At 53.7% G+C, this 24,435-nt stretch overlaps 1 protein-coding gene across 2 annotated transcripts; it reads left to right on the plus strand.

The window, feature by feature from the left end:
• Nucleotides 1–350: 350 nt before the first annotated feature.
• SHISA7 (shisa family member 7) lies at nt 351–10,920 on the plus strand. Of its 2 annotated transcripts, XM_038753269.1 has the most exons (6): nt 351–578; nt 4,101–4,783; nt 6,381–6,532; nt 6,972–7,037; nt 7,184–7,333; nt 8,126–10,920. In XM_038753269.1, the coding sequence occupies exons 2-6, from the start codon at nt 4,122–4,124 to the stop codon at nt 8,860–8,862; spliced, it is 1,767 nt and encodes a 588-aa protein (XP_038609197.1). In that variant the 5' UTR covers nt 351–578; nt 4,101–4,121; the 3' UTR covers nt 8,863–10,920. The 2 variants fall into 2 exon arrangements, with proteins under 2 accessions (XP_038609197.1, XP_038609198.1); XM_038753270.1 differs by lacking the exon at nt 351–578 and having other exon boundaries at nt 3,042–4,783.
• The last annotated feature ends 13,515 nt before the right edge of the window (nt 10,921–24,435 follow it).

The raw sequence follows: 24,435 nt of genomic DNA on the forward strand, positions 1-24,435 counted from the left end.
AAACCCGGGACTCTGGGGGGGATGGGGGGTCCTGGGGGAGCAGGGCCCAGCTGGAGTGTCCATCCCCAGGTGTGTGATTGACATCTTTTCCCAATAATGGTCCAGATGATGTGGTTGGGGGGGGGTGATGAGAGACCCGCAGACGGATGGGGAGAGAGGTGGGAAGGGAAGGGTCGACTTTTTGGGGGGGGTCTCCCTCCCCCTCCAACCCCTGCCCCTTCCCACCTCCCGGTCGGGGGGCGTGGGAGGAGGGAGGGGCTCCCACCTCCCCAGGGGGAGGAGGAGGAGCCCGGTGTCCCCGCCTCCCCATCCTGGGCTGGCTCCTCTCCCCGCCGCCCGGGGGGTGGGGGGTCGTCGGGGGGGAGGAGAGAGAGTGTGTGTGTGTGTGTGTGAGTGTGTGTGTGAGTGTGTGGTGTATCCGGGCGCAGCCGCCGCAGGCCCCCCCCCTTCCTTGGATTTGGGGGAGCGGCAGGCCCAACGGCAGACCCCTTCCCCTCCCTCCGGCCCCCACCCCTCCGGGGGGCGTTTAGCATTTGCCGCCGGAGGAACCGGGGGAGACCCAGGCCCCCGGAGACCAGGTAAGGAGGCCGGGGGGCGGGGGGGACCCCGGCAGGGCCAGACCCCCCCCCCCCCCACCAGCCCAGGCTGAGATGGGTTAGAAGGAAGGCCGTGGGGACCCAGAGGCAGGGACAGACGGACGGACACGAGGCCAGGGGTCCGACCAAGGAGCTTGGGTTGGTTTTCTTTCCATCTTTCCCTCCCTCGGCATCCCCCCCACCCCCACCCCCCACGCCATTCTCACCCGGGGGGCTCCAACAGGAGTCAGATTGGATTACCTCGTTTCTACCCTTACCTCATCTGGAAGATGGGGATGAAGACTGTGAGCCCCCTGTGGGGACAGCCTCATTGCCCTGGAACCTCCCCAGCGCTTAGCACATAGTAAGCGCTTGATAAATGCCATCATTATTATTATTATTGTTATTATTACCCCGGCGCTTGACACATAGTGAGCAATTAACAAAGACTGTGAGCCCCCTGTGGGACAACCTGATTGCTCCCCAGCGCTTAGAACAGCGCTTGGCACAAAATAAGCGCTTAATAAATGCCATCATCATTATTATTATTACCCCGGCGCTTGACACATAGTGGGAGCTTAACAAAGACTGTGAGCCCCCTGTGGGACAACCTGATTGCTCCCCAGCGCTTAGAACAGCTCTTGGCACAAAATAAGCGCTTAATAAATGCCATCATCATTATTATTATTACCCCAGCGCTTGGCACGTAGTGAGCGCTTAACAAAGACTGTGAGCCCCCTGTGGGACAACCTGATTGCCTTGGAACCTCCCCAGCGCTTAGAACAGCGCTTGGCACATAGTAAGCGCTTAATAAATGCCATTATTATTATTATTATTACCCCAGCGCTTGACACATAGTGAGAGCTTAACAAAGACTGTGAGCCCCCTGTGGGACAACCTGATTGCTCCCCAGCGCTTAGAACAGCGCTTGGTACAAAATAAGTGCTTAATAAATGCCATCATCATTATTATTATTACCCCAGCACTTGGCACGTAGTTAGCGCTTAACAAAGACTGTGAGCCCCTTGTGGGACAATCTGATTGCCCTGGAACCTCCCCAGCGCTTAGAACAGCACTTGGCACATAGTAAGCGCTTAATAAATGCCATTGTTATTATTATTATTATTACCCCAGCGCTTGGCACATTGTGAGCGCTTAACAAAGACTGTGAGCCCCCTGTGGGACAACCTGATTGCTCTGGAAACTCCCCAGTGCTTGGCACAAAAGTGCTTAATAAATGCCATCATCATTATTATTACCCCAGCGCTTGGCACATAGTGAGCGCTTAACAAAGACTGTGAGCCCCCTGTGGGACAACCTGATTGCCCTGGAAACTCCCCAGTGCTTAGAACAGCGCTTGGCACATAGTAAGCGCTTAATAAATGCCATCATCATTATTATTATTATTGTTACCCCAGCACTTGGCACATTGTGAGCGCTTAACAAAGACTGTGAGTCCCCTGTGGGACAACCTGATTGCCCTGGAAACTCCCCAGTGCTTGGCACAAAATAAGTGCTTAATAAATGCCATCATCATTATTATTATTATTACCCCAGCGCTTGGCACATAGTGAGCACTTAACAAAGACTGTGAGCCCCCTGTGGGACAACCTGATTGCCCTGGAACCTCCCCAGCGCTTAGAACAGTGCTTGGCACAAAATAAGCGCTTAATAAATGCCGTCATCATTATTATTATTATTACCCCAGCGCTTGGCACATAACACTTAACAAAGACTGTGGGCCCCCTGTGGGACAACCTGATTGCCCTGGAACCTCCCCAGCACTTAGAACAGTGTTTTGCACATAGGAAGCACTTAATAAATGCCATCATTATTATTATTATTATTACCCCAGCGCTTGGCACATAGTGAACGCTTAACGAAGACCATCGTTATTATTTGACGGGGGGAGGAGGGAGTCTGGTCTCGTGTTTCCAGTGCAATTATCTCTCCGCGCCTGTCTCCCCGCATCTCCTCTCAGCCCATCTTCATCTCTGCACCTTTGGGATTCAGTGTCTCTTCCCGGTCCTCATCCCTGGCTCTTTCCATCCCTGGCCGTGGGTTTCCCCCCTCCTCATGCACACACAGACACAAATTTCCCCGGGGTTCACCCACACTTCGTAGCCACCGAGGAGGTGGGTGAGAGAGGCCGAGGGGAGGAAAGAAGGGGGCAGAGGAGAGGAAAGAAGGGGACAGAGGAGAGGAAAGAGGCTTAGGAGTGAAATGGGAAGAAGGAGAGAGGGGGGCTGGGGGTCGGGCTGGGCCTGGGCCTTGGGAGGTGGGAAGGAGATCAGGTGGGAGGTCGGTTTTTTGAAAAGGGCTGGCTTGTGGGGAGGCCAAGGTTGTGGGGGAGGAAAAGATCCAGAGGCTTTGTGTGTGCGAGACAGGGGGGTAATGTGGGGGTGGCGGGAGGGATTGTGTGTCTCTGCCTCTGTGTACGCGCGTGTGGCGTGTACGCACGCCCAAGAGGCTCTGCATGCCAAGGAACGGGCCCCTCTCTCGTCTCTGCTTCGGTGCTGCCTCTCGGCGTCGTCCTGTTTCTCCATCTCCGCACGTTGGCTGCGTTTTCACACGGGGGTTGGTGCGCGTGGTTGTGTGTTCGCGGGCGTTGGGTGCCGTTGTACGCCCCTTTGTACTCTGATCCGTGTCTGATGGCGGACGACGTGCGGAGGGTCAGGGCGAGCCCGGGCGGTTGTGCCTGCGTGTAGTTGTGCTTGGTACTCGCGTTTGTGTCTGTCCAGTTGGAGCCGTGTCTGCCCGGGCGAACGTCCAGGCGCGGTTGCGGGTGTTGTGCGTGTTCGAGTGTTGCTGCTGTGTCCGTGTGTCATTGTGTGTCCGTCTCTCCCTCCCCTCTCCTGCCAGTGACAGAGCGGTGGCTGTGCAGTTGCCGTGGAAACACCAAAGGCCTTGGCCGGGTGACGGACTGGGGACGGAGGGGTGTCAGCTCTTTCTCTCTCCAACTCCCCACCCTGAGCGCCCCTTCGCCAAGACCCCCGACCCCCCCAAAAAAAACCCTCATCTAGGGACTCCAAACAAGTCCCCATCACAAACTAGAGGATCTTCCCAGCTCCCTGCTCCTCCTCCTCCTCCTCTGCAGGTTCCCCCTGACTCCCCCTCGCTGGGGGCTTCCCAACCGGGACGGACCCCGGCCTTTCCCCCCCCGGGATTCCAGTGGCCACCCCCTTCCCCTTCCGTTCCCCCCCCATCCCTCGCAAAGAACATTCTCCCCCTCCGACAGCCGGAAAGGAGGCCGGGACGGGGCCTACCAGGAGCAGGCGGAGTCTGTGTCTGTGTGTGTCTGCGTGTGAGTAGATCTGTGTGGGTTCCGAACTCGGGCCCCCATCCTCAGTCACTTGGGAGTGAAATCCTGTCTGTCTCTCTCCCCGTCCCCCACCTCCCCATCTCTTCCCCCACCTTCCTTCCTCTCTCTCCATCCCCTTCCCCAACTGTCCCCCAACCTTGTCTCCCCCGTCTCTCCGCCTGGCCCTCGACCCTTCCCCTCTGTTTCCTCCCCTCCACGGCCAGGGTCCTCCCGCTGCCGCCGCCATGCCGCCCTCCCGGCCTGCAGCCGTGCTGCTGCTGGCGGCCTGGGCGGTCTTGGCCTGGGCGGCGGGCGCCCGGCCCGCCAACCTTTCGGCCGCCCCGTCGCCGGCTGCCCCGGCTCCCCCGGGCGGGGCCCTGCCGGCCCTCCTGGCCCACCTGCGTCGCCTCACGGGGGTCTCGGCCACGGGGAGCAACGGGACGGGGGGCGGGGGCGCGGCGGCCCGGGCGCCCCCGCCAGCCGAGCTGTGCCACGGCTACTACGACGTGATGGGCCAGTACGACGCCACCTTCAACTGCTCCACGGGCTCCTTCCGCTTCTGCTGCGGCACCTGCCACTACCGCTTCTGCTGCGAGCACCGACACATGCGGCTGGCCCAGGCCTCCTGCTCCAACTACGACACCCCAGTGTGGGCCTTCACCCCGCCGCCCGCCGGGCCCGGGGGCGGCCCCCAGGCGGGCCAGGCCGGCTGGCTGGACGGCAGCCGGGCCGGCGGAGGGGCGGGCGGCGGGGCCGGGGGCCGGCCGGGCGAGGGCCCCGGGGGCAGCACCGCCTACGTGGTCTGCGGGGTCATCAGCTTCGCCCTGGCCGTGGGCGTCGGCGCCAAGGTGGCCTTCAGCAAGGCCTCGCGAGCCCCCCGCGCCCACCGCGAGATCAACGTGCCCAGGTGGGCCCGGACACCAGGCCCGGGGCCTGGGCAGGGGGACTGGGGGGCAATCAATCAGTCAGTAATAATGTTGGTATTTGTTAAGCGCTTTCTATGTGCCAAGCACTGTTCAGAGTGCAACCCTCAATCAATTCAGGAAGGAGGAGGAGGAAGGGCAGGGACTGGGGGGCTGCCGGGGGGAAGCCTGGGGATGGGAGGGGGAGCCTGGGGATCAATCAATCAATCAATCCAGAGGCCTGGAAGGAGGAGGAGGAGGAAGGGCAGGGACTGGGGGGTGGGGAGGAAGCCTGGGCATAATAATAATAATGGCATGTATTAAGCGCTTACTATGTGCAAAGCACTGTTCTAAGTGCCGGGGAGGTTACAAGCTGATCAGGTTGTCCCACGGGGGGCTCGCAGTCTTAATCACCATTTTACGGCTGAGGTAATTGAGGTACAGAGAAGTGAAGTGATTCGCCCAGAGTCACACAGATGACAAGTGGCGGAGCCGGGATTTGAACCCATGACCTCTGACTCCAAAGTCCGGGCTCTTTCCACTGAGCCATGCTGGGGAAGCCTGGGGATGGGAGGGGGAGCCTGGGGATCAATCAATCAATTGTATTTATCATCATCATCAATCGTATTTATTGAGCGCTTACTACGTGCAGAGCACTGTACTAAGCATATTTATTGAAGACTTACTACGCGCAGAACACAGCACTAAATGCTTGGGAGAGTGCAATGCTACAGAATTAGCAGACACGCTCCCTGCCCACAAAAAGAAGCAGTGTGGCCTAATGGATAAAGCACGGGCCTGGGAATCAGGAGGCCTGGGTTCTAATCCCGGTTCCGCCACCTGTCCGCACGGTGACAAGTCATTTCACTTCTCTGGGCCTCAGTTCCATCCTCTACAAGATGGGGATTAAGACTATGAGCCCATGTAGGAGAGGAAGGGGGGCGAGCAGCCTGGCGATGAAGGGGAGCGATCTGGGGACAGCCGGAGCGGCCTTGGGATCTGGGGGAGGAACCTGAGGATGGAAGGGAGCATCCCGGAGATGGGGGGAGAGGCCTAGGGATGGAGGGGAGCACCCTGGGGACAGTGGGAGAAGCTTGAAGATTGGGAGAGCAGCCTGGTGATGGGGGGGAAAAGCCTGAAAATAGGGGGGGAAGTCAGCCTGGGGTCAGAGGGAAGAGCCGGGGGAATGGAAGGGAGCAGCCTGGAGATGGAAGGGAGCAGCATGGGGACGGAGGGGAACAGCCAGAAGATAGTAATGATAATAATAATAATAACAATGTTATTTGTTAAGTGCTTACTATGCGTCAAGCACTGCTCTAAGCGCTGGGGGGAGATGCAAGATGATCAGCTTGTTCCACGTGGGGCTCCCAGTCTTCATCCCCATTTTCCAGATGAGGTCACTGAGGCCCAGAGAAGTGAAGTGACGTACCCAAGGTCACACAGCAGACGAGTGGCAGAGCTGAGATGGGGGGAGCAGCCTGAGGGTAGAGGGAGCAGCCTAGGGGTGGTTTAGAAGAGCCTGGGCCCGGGCGGAGGAGTCGGGGAGAGGGCAACATGTTGCCCAGAGACCCTGACCGTCCGGCTCCCGCTGCTCGCCCCCAGGGCTCTGGTGGACATCCTGAGGCACCAGGCTGGGCCAAGCTCCCGCTCGGACCGTGGTCGCAGCAGCTCGCTGACCTCTGGAGGGATCGGCCCCGACAATGGGCCCCCCCGGCCCCCCAAGAACCTCTACAACCCCGTCAAGAGCAATCATGGTGAGGGGGTGGGGTCCCGCGGAAATGGGAGGAACAGGGTGGGGGGGGGGGGGGAGGAGGAGAACAGGGGTGTTTGTGTGTACGTGTGTCTGCCCTTGGGTCTGTGCTCCCACAAACTATTATCCTAACGGGTCTCTCTCCCCATCTCCTCCCCATCTCTTCAACTGTCTCTAAATACGCCTTCCCTCGTCGGCCTCTCGATCCTTCTTTAATGGTGCCTCTCCCGTCTCCTTTTCTCTCTCCATCTCCTCGCCCTCTCTGTCTCCCTCCCTCTTCCTCTCTCCATGTGTAACGCTCTTTCCTGTCTTGCTCCGCTCCCTCTCTCTCTGATCTCTGTCCCTCCCCCTCACCCTTCCCTCTCCTTGTTGCTTCCCTGCCGATCCATCCCGCCCTGCCTTTCCGCTCTGTCCCCCCTGTGTCCCCTGTCTCCCTCACACAGAAAACCTCCACCACAACTACATCCACTTGAACATCAACAGCCCCAAGCACCACTCGGCCACCCTGGGTAGGTGAGGGCTGACAGGAGGGGCGGGTTGAAGAGCCTTGGGGTGGTGCCTTGAAAGGGTGGGAGAGGACCTGGGGAATATGGGAGTGGAGGGAATATGGGGGGCTGGGAAGGAAAGGTCGTGACCTGGTCCTGTCCTTCCCCAGACTGGCGGGTTCCTCCCCCGCCGAGCCCCTCCCTGCAGTACTCCACGCTCACCTGTTCCCGCTCTTTCCACAACCTGTCCCACCTGCCCCCCTCCTACGAGGCGGCGGTCAAGTCCGAGCTCAATCGCTACTCCTCACTCAAGAGGCTCGGTGAGGCTGAGGGAAGTGTGTTGGGGGGGATCCAGGGGGTCGAGGGAGCGTGGCTGGGATGGGGATGGAGCTGGGGTGGAATGGGGGGAGGTGGGGGAATGGGTCTGGGGTGCAGTGGGTGAGGTGGGGGAAGAGGTTTGGGATGGCATGAGTGAGGTGGGAGAAATAGGTCTGGGGTGGCATGGGTGAGGTGGGAGAAATAGGTCTGGGGTGGCATGGGTGAGGGGGGAGAATAGATCTGGGATGAAATGGGTGAGGTGGAGGAATAGGTGCGGGGTGGAATGGGTGAGGTGGGGGAATAGGTTTGAGGTGGCAGGGGCGAAGTGGGAGAGGAATAGGTCCAGGGTGGCATGGGTGAGGTGGGGAAACAGGAAACGGGGTTGGGGGCGGGAACGGATCTAGGGGCAGGGGGAACGGAAGAGGTTTGGGATGGCATGGGTGAGGTGGGAGAAACAGGTCTGGGGTGGCATGGGTGAGAGGAGGGGAATAGATCTGGGATGAAATGGGTGAGGCGGAGGAATAGGTGCGGGGTGGAATGGGTGAGGTGGGGGAGTAGGTTTGAGGTGGCAGGGGTGAAGTGGGAGAGGAATAGGTCCAGGGTGGCATGGGGGTGGTGGGGGAACGGGAAATGGGGTTTGGGGCGGGAACGGAACTAGGGGCGGGGGGAATGGAGGCGAGGTGGAGCCTGGATGGAATTAGGTGGGGGACATGGTGTGTGTGGGGGGGGGGAAGCCGTGCCCCCCTTCCGCCCGCCCATCCTCTCTCCACCCCTCCGTTCCTCCCCTCCGGCAGCGGAGAAGGACCTGGACGAGGCCTACCTGAAGCGTCGCCACCTGGCCGAGCTGAGCCGGGGCACGCTGCCGCTGCAGGCCCTGCGCCGGGGCGGCCCGGCCGGAGCCCCCTACTGCGGCGGGGACGGCTGGGGGGTCCTGGAGGAGCCCGGCCTGGGCCCCAACCCCCGCCGGGTCATGTCCCAGGAGCACCTGCTGTCCGAGGCCGGCCCCCGCGGGCCCTGCTACGAGCTGACCCTGCCGCGGGCCCGGCTGGTGTCCCCGGAGCGGCTGCTCCTGTCCCGCGAGGCCCTGCAGTCCCAGGAGAGGCTGCTCCTGTCGCCACCCCGCAGCCCCGCCGCCCTGCCACCGGGACCGGCCGCCCCAGCCTCGGGACCTCCCGCACCCCCGGGCCCGCCTCCGCCGGGCCCTGACCTTCCCCGCGGCCTAGCCGCCTCGCAGTCCAACCTGCTGCTGGCCGGGGGGCCGCCCACGCCCCTCCACGCCACCCCCGGCCTGCCCCCGCCCCACCTGCATCACCACCATCACCACCACCTGCACCACCACCACGGCTCCCCGCAGCCCGCCGCCTGGGCCGGGGGCGCGGGGGGCGGCCCCGACGGGGCGGCCAACCCGGGCACCCTGGGCCGGCGGCCGGCCTTCCAGCGGCAGGGCACCGTGGAGCAGCTGCAGTTCATCCCCGGGCACCACCAGCCGCAGCACCTCCGCACCGGCAGCAAGAACGAGGTCACCGTCTGAGCCGCGGGGCCACCGCCGCCCGGGGCCTCCCACCTCCCATCCCTGCCCGGGACCTCGTCGCTGGAGCCCGGGCCCTCCAGGGAAGTGGTGGTGGTGGTGGTGGGGAGATGACGTCACAGAAGGCGCCTTCCCCTCTGATGACATCATCGGCCGGGCCGCCTCCAGGAGGGCCACCCCTCTCTTGGGAAGCCCCCCTCCTCCCCGGATCCCCGTGACCCCTCCTGTATGGGGGGGGTCTCCTTCTCCTCCTCCTCCTTTTCCGTTGCCCTCGAGGTGACCTCATCACCAAAGGCTCCTCCCCTCCTCCGTGACGTCACCTCCAGAGACCCCCCCCACCCCCCTTGGCAATAGCACCGGGGACCCTTCCGGCTCCGGTGGCCCCTCCTACTTTGTAGTGTCACCCCCCCCACCAAGAAGGTCCTTCCACGGTGACGTCAGCTTCAGAGGCGCCATCCTCTTCAGTGATGATGTCATCTGCAGAGGCCGTGCCCGCTCCAGTGACGTCACGTCCAGAGCCCCTCGCCTCGAAGCGCCGCCCTTCTCCCCTAAGACCCCTCCGATGTTGGCGGCAGGCAGCCTGACCGGACGGAGACCCCGTCCACTTGTCCGGAGAATCCTGCCTTGTGGGCGAAGGCTCGTCCCCGCTCCAGCATCCAAACTGCCACTGGCTCCTCCGAAGGCCAGTAGTCGCCGAGGGTCCCCCCAACCAGCTATAGAGCCAGGTCGGGTGGGCGCCAAGCTAAATCTGGCACAGCTGGAGCCGGGTTTATGAACCCTTCCGACACCCCAGTAGCCCCACGGTTCTCCCGTCTGGGGCCGGGCAGCTGTGGCCCGGTGACCGCCATCCATCCATCCGACTGGACGCGAGCCGGGGCCAGGCCAGAAGTGACTCCGACCTTACGCGTAGGGGGCCGCGGCCCACGAAGCCAACTGTGGCCCTGCCCCGAAGGAAGCGAGGCCCGGACCGCTTCCAGTTCAGTCCGGACTCACTTCTCTTCCAGCTTGGACCCGGACCCGTCGTAGGCCCCAAGGTTCGGGATCCCGTTGGTGGGAATTCCAGCCCGAGCGGGGCTCTAGCCCTGTGGCGTGGTGTCTTCTCCAGAGACTTCATCCTCTTCGGTCCTGACGACCGAGGATATCGTCTCTGGAGACTCCCCCCTCATCTCTGGAGTTCCCCTCCTTTGGGACGTCACCTCCAGTGCCTCTCCCTCCCAGTCCGTCCGTCTCCCCTCCCCCGTCGGAGACGTCCTCCCGCCGGACCGTGACCCCTCCGGGAGGCCGTTCCCTTTCGGTGGCTTCACTTCCAGTGGCCACCTCGGTGATGCTGTGCCCTCTGTTGTCTCCGTGACCCTGGGGACAACCTCGCCCCAACTTGGGATGTCATTTCTTCCCGGCCCCCGAGGATGCCACTTCCTCCTGCCCAGATCTCGGATGACATCGCTTCCTCTCGATTGCCTCCAGTGACGTCGTCCCTTCCCGGTCCCCTCTCGATGATGTCATGGCCTTCTTGACAGCCTCACCCCTTCCCCTCGTGCCCTGGGCTGATGGCCCCGAGGCGCTCTTCCCACGGTGGGTGGGTCTGTCCGCCGCCCGCCCGGTCGGTGTCCCCAGAGGCCGTGGCCGTCCATCCCCCACGACCCCCTCTGTTGCTGGCGTCTGATGACCTGACCGGTGGCCTTTGAGGATGCCCGCCCCGCCCAGGGCTGAAGGTAGGAAAGGGTTGGTGGGGGGAGGCAGGCAGCCCCCTGTCCCCCACCGACTCAGACTATTTTCCTTCCTCTTTCCCCAATCCTTTGCTTCCCCTACAGCCTCCTGGGGTGGGGGTGGAACTCCCGCCCCCCCGGGAATGCACAAGGATGCCCCCCCAATCCCACCCTGTGTACATAGCCATGATGGGGGGGGCGGTCACCCCCCCACACTAAAGGGCTAAAGTCCCCCACCCAGCCCCCTGGGGCAAGGCGGGGGCCTCCCCTTCCCCTCCCCGAGCCGTCTTCCCCCAGTCCTCATGTTGGCATGTCCGCCCTCCCTTCCATCTGCCCTCCCGCCCTTCCTCCTTCCCCTCCCACCCACCCACCCACATCGTGCTGTAAACGTGACAGTTCCCCTCCCATCCTCCCTCCTGTCTTCCATGTCTGTACGGGGAGCGGGGTACTCGGGTGAGGATGGCGGCGGGGCTGGGGAGGGGTCATAGAGCTGAAGCTCCCCTAGTTCTTGTCCAGATTGTGTTTGAGGCCTCTCCCCGGACCCTCCCCGGTGGCCCCCACACATCTGAACATGGGGAAGCCTGCACAATAGTCCTGGGGCCCACACAACCCAGGCATCCGACCCTACTAGCTCCCGGCTCCTCGCCCCTGCCCCCCAACCGATACAGGCATTGAGCCCCCTCCCTCTCCCTTCCGGCTTTCTCCCCCATTAGCAGTCCCTGTCCCTGGATCCAAACTGCTCCCCGCTAGTTCCCTTGGACAACCCGGTTGTCCTGCTTTTCCCCCCGGCCCTCCCGAATAAGCCATAGGAGTAGAGGGGCCTGGGATGGGAGCAGGGAGGGGAAAGGGATCTCCCTATGGAATTGGGACCCAACTCCTTGTCTGCTCCGTGGGGTCCCCCGCTTTTAACCTCTCTGTGCCATAACCATGCCCCCCGAGGGGACGCTCGCCCTGTTCTCGGGCTCCCCCAGATCGGCTAGGTCCCCCTCTTCCTCCCCGGGAAGCCGGACTCGCTGTAACTTTGGGAGATTCTTTTTGGAATAAACAGATGTTTTCCTGTTTCTGGTCTTCCGGTCTGTTTCGGAAAGTGGGAAGGAGAGGCAGCGTGGCTCAGTGGAAAGAGCCCGGGCTTTGGAGTCAGAGGTCATGGGTTCAAATCATTCATTCATTCAATCGTATTTATTGAGCGCTTACTGCAGAGCACTGGACTAAGCGCTTGGGAAGTACAAGTTGGCAACATATAGAGACGGTCCCTACCCAACAGCAGGCTCACAGTCTAGAAGGGGGAGACAGACAACAAAACAAAACATATTAACAAAACAAAATAAATAGAATAAATATGTACAAATAAAATAGAGTAATAAATAAGTACAAACATATATACATACATACAGGTGCTGTGGGGAGGGGAAGGAGGGATCCCGGCTCCGCCAATTGTCAGCTGTGTGGCTTTGGGCAAATCATTTCACTTCTCTGTGCCTCAGTTACCTCATCTGTAAAAATGATGATTAAGGCTGTGAGCCCCCCGTGGGACGACCTTGTAACCTCCCCAGCGCTTAGAACAGTGCTTTGCACACAGTAAGCGCTTAATAAATGCCATCATTATTATTATTATTATTATTATTAAGGAGAGGACGGTATTTGCTGAGCGCTTACTGTGGGTCAAGCACTGTTCTAAACCGCAGGGGTAGAGAGGAAGACACCAATCTGACACCAATCACACAAGGCACACAAACACACACAAACACACCCCCACACACTCTTCCCATCGCAGAATGTTTTGCAGAGAAGGCCACCGGAGTGTCAAGTTCAGCCAATCCATCCCCTGTTCCTCTCTCTCCCACTCCCACCCACCCTCAAGTCAGCACAGCAAGCCATCGATTACGGCTCTTTTCCGAGCACTGTACTGAGCGTTAGGGAGAGAACAGAAGAAGTAAGGCACACATTTCCCCTGCCCTCAAGAAACTCAGAATCTAATGGGGGAGACAGACAAAAAATTATATACAGGCACCGAGAGAAGGAGGAAGGACAGACCGCAACAGGAGTATCAGGGGGCAAAGGCAGACTAGGGAATTGAGGACTCAAGTAGAAATTCAAATCAAAATAGACGCAGGTGCAATCTCTACTGAGCGGAGGAATACCAATCAATAGCATTGATTGATTGATTGAATGACTTCATAATAATAATAATAATAATGGTATTTGTTAAGCGCTTACTATGTGCAAAGCACTGTTCTAAGCGCTGGGGTGGATACAAGGTGATCACGTTGTCACACGTAGGGCTCACAGTCTTAATCCCCATTTTACAGATGAGGTGACTGAGGCACAGAGAAGTGAAGTGACTTGCCCAAAGTCACACAGCTGACAATTGGTGGCGCCGGGATTTGAACCCATGACCTCTGACTCCAAAGCCCATGCTCTTTCCACTGAGCCACGCTGCTTCTCTAAATACACCCGAGCTCACTTCACTTCTCTGAGCCTCAGCTACCTCATCTTTAAAATGGGGATGATGGTTGTGAGCCCCCCGTGGGACAACCTGATCACCTTGTAACCTCCCTAGCGCTTAGAACAGTGCTTTGCACATAGTAAGCGCTTAATAAATGCTATTATTATTATTACTATTATTATATAATGAAGTGAAGTGACTTGCCCAAAGTCACACAGCCAATTGATTGATTGATTAAATGAAATACACCCGAGCTCTGGGTGGCTGTCGAGTCGTCATGATTTGTGTGCGGTGAATTGTCAATCAGTCGTATTTATTGAGCACTTACTGTGCGCAGAGCCCTGTACCAAGCACTTGGGAGAGTAAGTATAGCAATATATCAGGAGGAAGTGGGGTTTTAGGAAAGCACACAGTATGCGCTCAATAAATACGATTGACTGATTGATTGATTGATAGGGAGAGCGGTGGACTGGTGGATTTGTGAGAGGTGGGGAGTCCAGAATAGGACTTGGTTTCTCCCTAGCCTGAATGACAGGAATGGAGATGCGGCGGGGGGAAAGGAAAGCTGGGAAGAGCAGGGACAGTCACCCTACTATTGACCATTTATCAGGTCTTAAATCGGATGGCTCGGTTTTCAGCTGGCCTATCTCCTCCCCAGTACAGATGTGCTTCCAGGTGCCTTTATGTCTGACATTTTCATTTTCAGAGCCCAGCCTCCCTCAGCCCTGGTCTCTTCCTCTGATTTCTGGGACTCAGAATCAACTTCCGTGTTCACGGGGACTTGGAAAAGGAACACGAGGCTTCTAGAGCAAGTAGAGACGGGGATCGGGGGTCACCGCAATCCCGGCTCTGCCGCGTCACTTCACTTCTCTGGGCCTCAGTTGCTCCACCTGTAAAATGGGGATCATCGTCATCATCAATCGTATTTATTGAGCGCTTACTATGTGCAGAGCACTGTACTAAGCGCTTGGGAAGTACAAATTGGCAACATATAGAGACAGTCCCTACCCAACAGTGGGCTCACAGCCTAAAAGGGGGAGACAGAGAACAAAACCAAACATACTAACAAAATAAAATAAATAGAATAGATATGTGCATGTAAAATAAATAAATAAATAAATACATAGAGTAATAAATATGTACAAACATATATACATATATACAGGTGCTGTGGGGAAGGGAAGGAGGTAAGTTGGGGGGGATGGAGAGGGGGAGGGGGGAGAAGAAGGAAGGGGCTCAGTCTGGGAAGGCCTCCTGGAGGAGGTGAACTCTCAGCAGGGCCTTGACGGGATAGAGACTGTGAGCCCCACATGGGACGGGGACTCCGTCCAACCCGATCTGCTCGTATCCATCCTAGCGTTTACTAGGGTGCCTGGCACATAGTAAGCGCTTAACAGCTATCATTATAATAATAATTATTATTATTACCACAGAGAAATGCTCTAGGGATGGGTGTCTTTGGACCCTCTCCTCGCCCCCCGCACATTCCTGACATACACTTTCTTCTGGTTCCCCACCCAAAACAGGCACCTCATCCCCACCCTCACCCCCAGGCTTTCTCCTTCATCCCAATTCCTGTCCCTGAATCCAAACTGTCTTACCTTGGAAAACCCTGTTGTCCTATTTTGGTTTTTTTTTTTTAATAGCATTTGTTAAGTGCTTACTATGTGCCAGGCACTGTATTGAGCACTGGGGTAGATACAAGCTAAATCGGGTTGGATACAGACCCTGTCCCCTATAGGCCTCACAGTCTCAACCCCCATTTTACAGATGAGGGAACTGAGGCTCAGAAAAGTTTAGCGACTTGCCCAAAGTCATGCAACGGGCCAGAGGCAGAGCAGGGATTAAAGTCTGGGTCCTCGGGCTCCCAGAACTAGCCTCTTTCCACTAGGCCAGGGTGCTTCTCCTGCTTTCCTCAGATGGGCCAAGGATCTCAGATGGACTTCCGTCAAATGGTGTATATGACGCCACTATATTATTATTATTATTATCATGGTATTTATTAAGCCCTTACTATGTGCCAAGCACTGTTCTAAGAACTGGGATGGATACGAGGTAATCAGGTTGTCCCACGTGGGGCTCACAGTCTTAATCCGCATTTTACAGATGAGGTGACTGAGGCCCAGAGAAGCGAAGTGGCTTGCCCAAGGTCACACATCAGACAGGTGGCAGGGCTGGGATTAATATTAATAATAATGATAGCATTTATTAAGCGCTTACTATGTGCAAAGCACTGTTCTAAGCGCTAGGGAGGTTACATGGTGATCAGCTTGTCCCACGGGGGGCTCACAGTCAATCAATCAATCAATCAATCAATGTCGCATTTATTGAGCCCTTACTATGTGCAGAGCGCTGTACTAAGCGCTTGGGAAGTACAAGTCGGCAACATATAGAGACGGTCCCTACCCAACAGTGGGCTCACAGTCTAGAAGGGGGAGACAAAGAACAAAACAAAACATGTTAACAAAATAAAATAAATAGAATAGATATGTACAAGTAAAATAAATAAATAAATAAATAGAGTAATAAATACGTACAAACATATATACATATATACAGGTGCTGTGGGGAAGGGAAGGAGGCAAAGTGGGGGGGATGGAGAGGGGAAGGAGGGGGAGAGGAAAGAGGGGGCTCAGTCTGGGAAGGCCTCCTAGTCACAGTCATCATTCTCATTTTACAGATGAGGTAACTGAGGCTCAGAGAATCAATCAATCAATCAATCAATCAATCGTATTTATTGAGCGCTTACTGTGTGCAAAGCACTGTACTAAGCGCTTGGGAAGTACAAGTTGGTAACATATAGAGACAGTCCCTACCCAACAGTGGGCTCACAGTCTAAAAGGGGGAGACAGAGAACAAAACCAAACATACTAACAAAATAAAATAAATAGAATAGAAATGTACAAGTAAAATAAATAAATAAATAAATAAATAAATAAATAAATAAATAAGTGAAGTGACACCCAAAGTCACACAGCTGACAAGTGGTGGAGCTGGGATAATAATAATAATAATGACATTTATTAAGCACTTACTATGTGCAAAGCACTGTTCTAAGCGCTGGGGAGGTTACAAGATGATCAGGTTGTCCCATGGGGGGCTCACAATCCTAATCCCCATTTTGAAGATGAGGTAACCGAGGCACAGAGAAGTTAAGTGACTTGCCCAAAGTCACACAGCTAACAGTTGGTGGAGCTGGGATTTGAACCCATGACCTCTGACTCCAAAGCCCGGGCTCTTTCCACAGAGCCATGCTGCTTCTCATGCCATATGCTTGGAGTGATACATGTGACATCGAAGACGTTACGTCCAGAATCCACAGGGACCATCAGTTCTTCCTCCTACTTAGATTGGGAGCCCCGGGTGGGGCAGGGACTGTGTCCAATCTAGTTAACTTGTACCTACCCCAGAGCTTAAAACAGTATTTGACTCAAAGAAAGTGCTCAACAAATACTACAGTGCAAGGAAAAGTGGCTATCCACCTTAAGGGAGTTCATTCATTCATTCAATCGTATTTATTGAGCGCTTACTGTGTGCCGAGCACTGTACTAAGCACTTGGGAAGGACAAGTCGGCAACATATAGAGACGGTCCCTACCCAACCATGGGCTCACAGTCTAGAAGGGGGAGACAGACGACAAAACAAAATATAGAACAGGGTTTGAGAAGTTGTGTCCATGGAGGCGTACCTCCCCTTTCCAACTCTGGCTCCTTCGGCTGAGGATCCCACCCAGGCCAGAAGATCTTCCTTGGGTCTAAAGGTGCTTCTCTTGGGTCTAGAGAAGCAGCGTGGCTCAGTGGAAAAGAGACTGGGCTTTGGAGTCAGAGGTCATGGGTTCAAATCCCGGCTCCGCCACTTGTCAGCTGGGTGACTTTGGGCAAGTCACTTCACTTCTCTGGGCCTCAGTTCCCTCATCTGTAAAATGGGGATGAAGACTGTGAGCCCCCTGTGGGACAACATGATCAGCTTGTAACCTCCCCAGCGCTTAGAACAGTGCTTTGCACATAGTAAGTGCTTAATAAACGTCATTATTATTATTATTATTATTAACGGTGACTGGAAATTCAATTTTAGGTGGTACAGCCTCAAGGCCCTACTGAGAGCTCACCTCCTCCAGGAGGCCTTCCCACACTGAGCCCCCTCTTTCCTCTCCCCCTCCTCCCCCTCTCCATCCCCCTCGCCTTAACTCCTTCCCTTCCCCACAGCACCTGTATATATGTATATGTGTTTGTACAGATTTATTACTCTATTTATTTTACTTGTACATATCTATTCTATTTATGTTATTCTGTTAATATGTTTTGTTTTATTCTCTGTCTCCCCCTTCTAGACCGTGAGCCCATTGTTGGGTAGGGACCGTCTCTATACGTTGCCAACTTGGACTTCCCAAGCGCTTAGTCCAGTGCTCTGCACACAGTAAGCGCTCAATAAATACGATTGAATGAATGAATGAATGAATGATTTTGGAGGGTTCCCCTCCAACAGGCCTAAGGATGCAACCACTTGTCAGCCGTGTGACTCTGGGCAAGTCACTTAGCTTCTCTGGGCCTCAGTTACCTCATCTGTAAAATGGGGATGAAGACAGTGAGCCCCACGTGGGACAACCTGATCTCCTTGTATCCCCCAGCGCTTAGAACAGTGCTTCACACATAGTAAGCGCTTAATAAATACCATTATTATTAATCAATCAATCATATATATAAGCATATATATTATTATTATTAAATATATCATATATATCATTCATATATATAAACATATATATATTATTATTATTAAAGTTGACACCACCTCACCACCCAGTCTCCAAAGCCTTTAAACTCACTATGGGCAAGGAACGTGTCTGCTGATTCTGTCTCTCTTTGTTGCCGACTTGTACTTTCCAAGCGCTCAGTCCAGTGCTCTGCACACAGTAAGCGCTCAATAAATACGATTGAATGAATGAATGTTGTGTTGTACTCTCCCAAGCGCTTAATACAGTGCTCTGGGCCACAGTAAGTGCTTAACAAATGCCACTGATGGATTGAGCTTGGGGCCACTTTGATCACAGATGATGCCTGTCTACTAGAGAAGCAGCGTGGCTCAGTGGAAAGAGCACGGGCTTTGGAGTCAGAGGTCATGGGTTCAAATCCCGGCTCCGCTGCTTGTCAGCTGTGTGACTTCAGGCAAGTCACTTAACTTCTCTGTGCCTCAGTTACCTCATCTGTAAAATGGGGTTGACCGTGAGCCCCATGTGGGACAACCTGATCACCTTGTAACCTCCCCAGTGCTTAGAACAGTGCTTTGCACATAGTAAGCGCTTAATAAATGCCATTATTATTATTACCTGTTTTGTTTTTCTAGACTTTCTTGTTTTTCTGCCCATGGTTGGGTACGGACCGTCTCTGTTGGCGAACTGTACTTTCCAAGCGCTTAGTCCAGTGCTCTGCACGCAGGAAGCGCTCAATAAATACGATTGAATGAATGAATGAAAGGGGCTTTACAGCAGCGTGGCTCAGTGGAACGAGCCCGGGCTCGGGAGTCAGAGGTCACGGGTTCTAATCCCGGCCCCGCCACTTGTCAGCTGTGTGACCTTGGGCCAGTCACTTCACTTCTCTGGGCCTCAGTTCCCTCATCTGTCAATTGGGGATGAAGACTGTGAGCCCCCCGTGGGACAATCTGATGACCTTGTATCTCCCCCAGCGCTTAGAACAGCGCTTGGCCCGTAGTAAGTGCTTAACAAATACCCTCATCATCATCATCATCATCATCATCATCAATCGCATTTATTGAGCACTTACTATGTGCAGAGCACTGTACTAAGCGCTTGGGAAGTACAAATTGGCAACATATAGAGACAGTCCCTACCCAACAGTGGGCTCACAGTCTAAAAGGGGGAGACAGAGAACAAAACCAAACATACTAACAAAATAAAATAAATATTATTATTATTATTATCATTAAAATGGGGATGAAGACTTTGAGCCCCACATGGGACAACCTGATGACCTTGCGTCTATCCCAGCGCTTAGAACAGTGCTTAGCACATAGTAAGCGCTTAACAAATACCATCTTTATTATTATTAAGAGCTAGGAGTGGGCTGTGAGGAAGACAAAACGGCGCCTGCCGGCAATTAAACGTTCACCTGCAATTAAATTAAATTAAACATTTTGTCAATTCCCTCGACGCCTGGCCCACAGTAGGGACTCAATTAATCCCGTGGCTGGTGATGGTTGGGATGCCATCCCCCCTCCGTGTCAGCGCTTAGAACAGTGCTTTGCACATAGTATGCGTTTAACAAATGCCACCATGATAATCATCATCATCGTCATCATCAATCGTATTTATTGAGCGCTTACTGCGTGCAGAGCACTGTACTAAGCGCTTGGGAAGTCCAAGTTGGCAACATATAGAGACAGTCCCTACCCAACAGTGGGCTCACCGTCTAAAAGGGGGAGACGGAGAACAAAACCAAACATACTAACAAAATAAAATAGATATGTACAAGTAAAATAAATAAATAAATGGAGTAATAAATATGTACAAACATATATACATATATATACAGGTGCTGTGGGGAAGGGAAGGAGGTAAGATGGGGGGGATGGAGAGGGGGACGAGGCGGAGAGGAAGGAAGGGGCTCAGTCTGCGAAGGCCTCCTGGAGGAGGTGAGCAGCTCTCAGTAGGGCCTTGATGCCAAATCATCATCATCATCAATCGTATTTATTGAGCGCTTACTGTGTGCAGAGCACTGGACTAAGCGCTTGGGAAGTACAAGTGGGCAACATATGGAGACAGTCCCTACCCAACAGTGGGCTCACGGTCTAAAAGGGGGAGACAGAGAACAAAACCAAACATACAAAATAAAACAGAAGAGATATGTACAAGTAAAATAAAAAATAAATAAATAAATGGAGTAATAAATATGTACAAACATATATACAGGTGCTGTGGGGAAGGGAAAGTAATATAATCTAATATAAAGTAATATAAAATAATATAATAATAATCTGACTGGTTTGGCTCCATCAAATCTGCCTCCCCCTTCTAGACTGTGAGCCCGCTGTTGGGTAGGGACCGTCTCTACCTGTTGCCGACTTGTACTTCCCAAGCGCTCAGTCCAGTGCTCTGCACACAGTAAGCGCTCAGTGGAAAGAGCCCCGGCTTGGGAGTCGGAGGTCATGGGTTCAAATCCAGCCTCCGCCACTTGTCAGCTGGGTGGCTTTGGGCAGGGGTGTGTATAGCTTGATTCACTTGTATCTACCCCAGTGCTTAGTTCAGTGCCTGGCACAAAGTAGGAGCTTAACAAATGCCATTACAAAAAGAAGGGCTACACTGCCCCTGTAGTGGCCATGGGTTCAAATCCTGCCTCCGCCAATTGCTATGTGTGTGACTTTGGGGAAGTCACTTCACTTCTCTGGGCCTCAGTTACCTCATCTGTAAAATGAGGATTAAAACTTTGAGCCCCCCATGGGACAACCTGATGACCTTGTAACCTTCCCAGCGCTTAGAACAGTGCTTGGCACATAGTAAGCGCTTAATAAATGTTATTATTATTATTCTCTGGGCCTCAGTTCCCTCATATGTAAAATGGGGATGAAGACTGTGAGCCCCACGTGGGACAACCTGATCACCTTGTAACCTCCCCAGCGCTTAGAACAGTGCTTGGCACATAGTAAGTGCTTAATAAATGCCATTATTATTATTATTCTCTGGGCCTCAGTTCCCTCATCTGGAAAATGGGGGTGAAGACTGTGAGTCCCACGTGGGACAACCTGATCACTTTGTAACCTCCCCATTGCTTAGAACAGTGCTTGGCACATAGTAAGCGCTTAATAAATGCCATTCTTCTTCTTCTTCTTCTTCTTCTTATTACTATTATTATTCTCTGGGCCTCATCTGGAAAATGGGGATGAAGACCGTGAGCCCCCCGTGGGACAACCTGATCACTGTGCAACCTCCCCAGAACTTAGAACAGTGCTTGGCACATAATAACCTCTTAATAAACGCCATTATTATTTGTATTATTATTATTTTCTGGGCCTCAGTTCCCTCATCTGGAAAACGGGGATGAAGACTGGGAGCCCCCCGTGGGACAACCTGATCACCTTGGAACCTCCCCAGCGCTTAGAACAGTGCTTGGCACATAGTAAGCGCTTAATAAACGTCATTATTATTATTATTATTATTCTCTGGGCCTCAGTTCCCTCATCTGTAAAATGGGGATGAAGACTGTGAGCCCCCCGTGGGACAACCTGATCACCTTGTAACCTCCCCAGTGCTTAGAACAGGGCTTGGCAAATAATAAGCACTTAATAAATGCCATTATTATTATTAGTATTCTCTGGGCCTCAGTTCCCTCATCTGGAAAATGGGGATGAAGACTGGGAGCCCCCCGTGGGACAACCTGATAGCTTTGTAACCTCCCCATTGCTTAAAACAGTGCTTGGCACATAGTAAGCGCTTAATAAATGCCATTCTTCTTCCTCTTCTTCTTCTTCTTCTTCTTCTTATTACTATTATTATTCTCTGGGCCTCAGTTCCCTCATCTGGAAAATGGGGATGAAGACTGTGAGCCCCTCGTGGGACAACCTGATCACTTTGCAACATCCCCAGAACTTAGAACAGTTCATGGCACATAATAAGCTCTTAATAAATGCCATTATTATTTTTATTATTATTATTCTCTGGGCCTCAGTTCCCTCATCTGGAAAACGGGGATGAAGACTGTGAGCCCCCCGTGGGACAACCTAATCACCTTGTAACCTCCCCAGCGCTTAGAACATTGCTTGGCACATAGTAAGCGCTTAATAAACGTCATTATTATTATTATTATTATTCTCTGGGCCTCAGTTCCCTCATCTGTAAAATGGGGATGAAGACTGTGAGCCCCCCGTGGGACAACCTGATCACCTTGTAACCTCCCCAGTGCTTACAACAGGGCTTGGCAAATAATAAGCACTTAATAAATGCCATTATTATTATTAGTATTCTCTGGGCCTCAGTTCCCTCATCTGGAAAATGGGGATGAAGACTGGGAGCCCCCCGTGGGACAACCTGATCACCTTGTAACCTCCCCAGTGCTTACAACAGGGCTTGGCAAATAATAAGCACTTAATAAATGCCATTATTATTATTAGTATTCTCTGGGCCTCAGTTCCCTCATCTGGAAAATGGGGATGAAGACTGGGAGCCCCCCGTGGGACAACCTGATAGCTTTGTAACCTCCCCATTGCTTAAAACAGTGCTTGGCACATAGTAAGCGCTTAATAAATGCCATTCTTCTTCCTCTTCTTCTTCTTCTTCTTATTATTATTACTATTATTATTCTCTGGGCCTCAGTTCCCTCATCTGGAAAATGGGGATGAAGACTGTGAGCCCCTCGTGGGACAACCTGATCACTTTGCAACATCCCCAGAACTTAGAACAGTGCATGGCACATAATAAGCTCTTAATAAATGCCATTATTATTTTTATTATTATTATTCTCTGGGCCTCAGTTCCCTCATCTGGAAAACAGGGATGAAGACTGTGAGCCCCCCGTGGGACAATCTAATCACCTTGTAACCTCCCCAGCGCTTAGAACATTGCTTGGCACATAGTAAGCGCTTAATAAACGTCATTATTATTATTATTATTATTATTTTTCTCTGGGCCTCAGTTCCCTCATCTGGAAAACTGGGATGAAGACTGTGAGCCCCCCGTGGGACAACCTGATCACTTTGTAACCTCACCAGTGCTTAGAACAGTGCTTGGCAAATAATAAGCACTTAATAAATGCCATTATTATTATTAGTATTCTCTGGGCCTCAGTTCCCTCATCTGGAAAATGGGGATGAAGACTGGGAGCCCCCCGTGGGACAACCTGATCGCTTTGTAACCTCCCCATTGCTTAAAACAGTGCTTGGTACATAGTAAGCGCTTAATAAATGCCATTCTTCTTCTTCTTCTTCTTCTTCTTCTTATTATTATTACTATTATTATTCTCTGGGCCTCAGTTCCCTCATCTGGAAAATGGGGATGAAGACTGTGAGCCCCCCGTGGGACAACCTGATCACTTTGCAACCTCCCCAGAACTTGGAACAGTGCTTGGCACGTAATAACCTCTTAATAAACGCCATTATTATTTTTATTATTATTATTCTCTGTGCCTCAGTTCCCTCATCTGGAAAATGGGGATGAAGACTGTGAGCCCCCCGTGGAACAACCTGACCACCTTGGAATCTCCCCAGCGCTTAGAACAGCGCTTGGCACATAGTAAGCGCTTAATAAACGTCATTATTATTATTATTATTATTATTTTTCTCTGGGCCTCAGTTCCCTCATCTGGAAAACTGGGATGAAGACTGTGAGCCCCCCGTGGGACAACCTGATCACTTTGTAACCTCACCAGTGCTTAGAACAGTGCTTGGCAAATAATAAGCACTTAATAAATGCCATTATTATTATTAGTATTCTCTGGGCCTCAGTTCCCTCATCTGGAAAATGGGGATGAAGACTGGGAGCCCCCCGTGGGATAACCTGATCGCTTTGTAACCTCCCCATTGCTTAAAACAGTGCTTGGTACATAGTAAGCGCTTAATAAATGCCATTCTTCTTCTTCTTCTTCTTCTTCTTATTATTATTATTACTATTATTATTCTCTGGGCCTCAGTTCCCTCATCTGGAAAATGGGGATGAAGACTGTGAGCCCCCCGTGGGACAACCTGATCACTTTGCAACCTCCCCAGAACTTGGAACAGTGCTTGGCACGTAATAACCTCTTAATAAACGCCATTATTATTTTTATTATTATTATTCTCTGGGCCTCAGTTCCCTCATCTGGAAAACGGGGATGAAGACTGTGGGCCCCCCGTGGGACAACCGGATCACCTTGGAACCTCCCCAGCGCTTAGAACAGCGCTTGGCACATAGTAAGCGCTTAATAAACGTCATTATTATTATTATCATTAATAAGTACGATGGAATGAATGGATCTTAATATGCAAACGAAGGAGAGGCGGTGCTGATTGGCTGAAGGGCCCGTCCTTCATTTCCCGCCCGCCCCCCCCAACGCCCACCCCTTCCCCCTTTCCCTCTTCAGCGATTGGCTCCGGCGGGCCCCTTCCGCTTCTCCTATAGGTCCGCTGCCCCGTCCGTCACGCCGTTCAAACCTCTCCCCTCCCCCCCCCTTGAGGCGACCGTTAGCTGGAGTGGCGTAAACAACTTCCTCCCCCGCCCTCCCCCCCCAACCTCAGCCCACGTGCCCGCCCCACCGGCCGCGTGACCTCCGGCGTTCAAACCGTCCAATCGGCTGCCCGCCCCTGGCGACGCAGCCCCGCCCTCGCGCTCCCATTGGCCCGCCGGTCCGGGCGCGGTGACGTCATGACGTCGCGGCGGGAGGGGCGTGGCCTCGGCGGGTACAAAGGGCGCTGCCGTGCGCGCGCCGTCTCAGTGCGGCGTGG

The sequence above is a fragment of the Tachyglossus aculeatus genome, chromosome 10 (assembly GCF_015852505.1).
Source record: "Tachyglossus aculeatus isolate mTacAcu1 chromosome 10, mTacAcu1.pri, whole genome shotgun sequence".
NCBI classification, from domain to species: domain Eukaryota; kingdom Metazoa; phylum Chordata; class Mammalia; order Monotremata; family Tachyglossidae; genus Tachyglossus; species Tachyglossus aculeatus.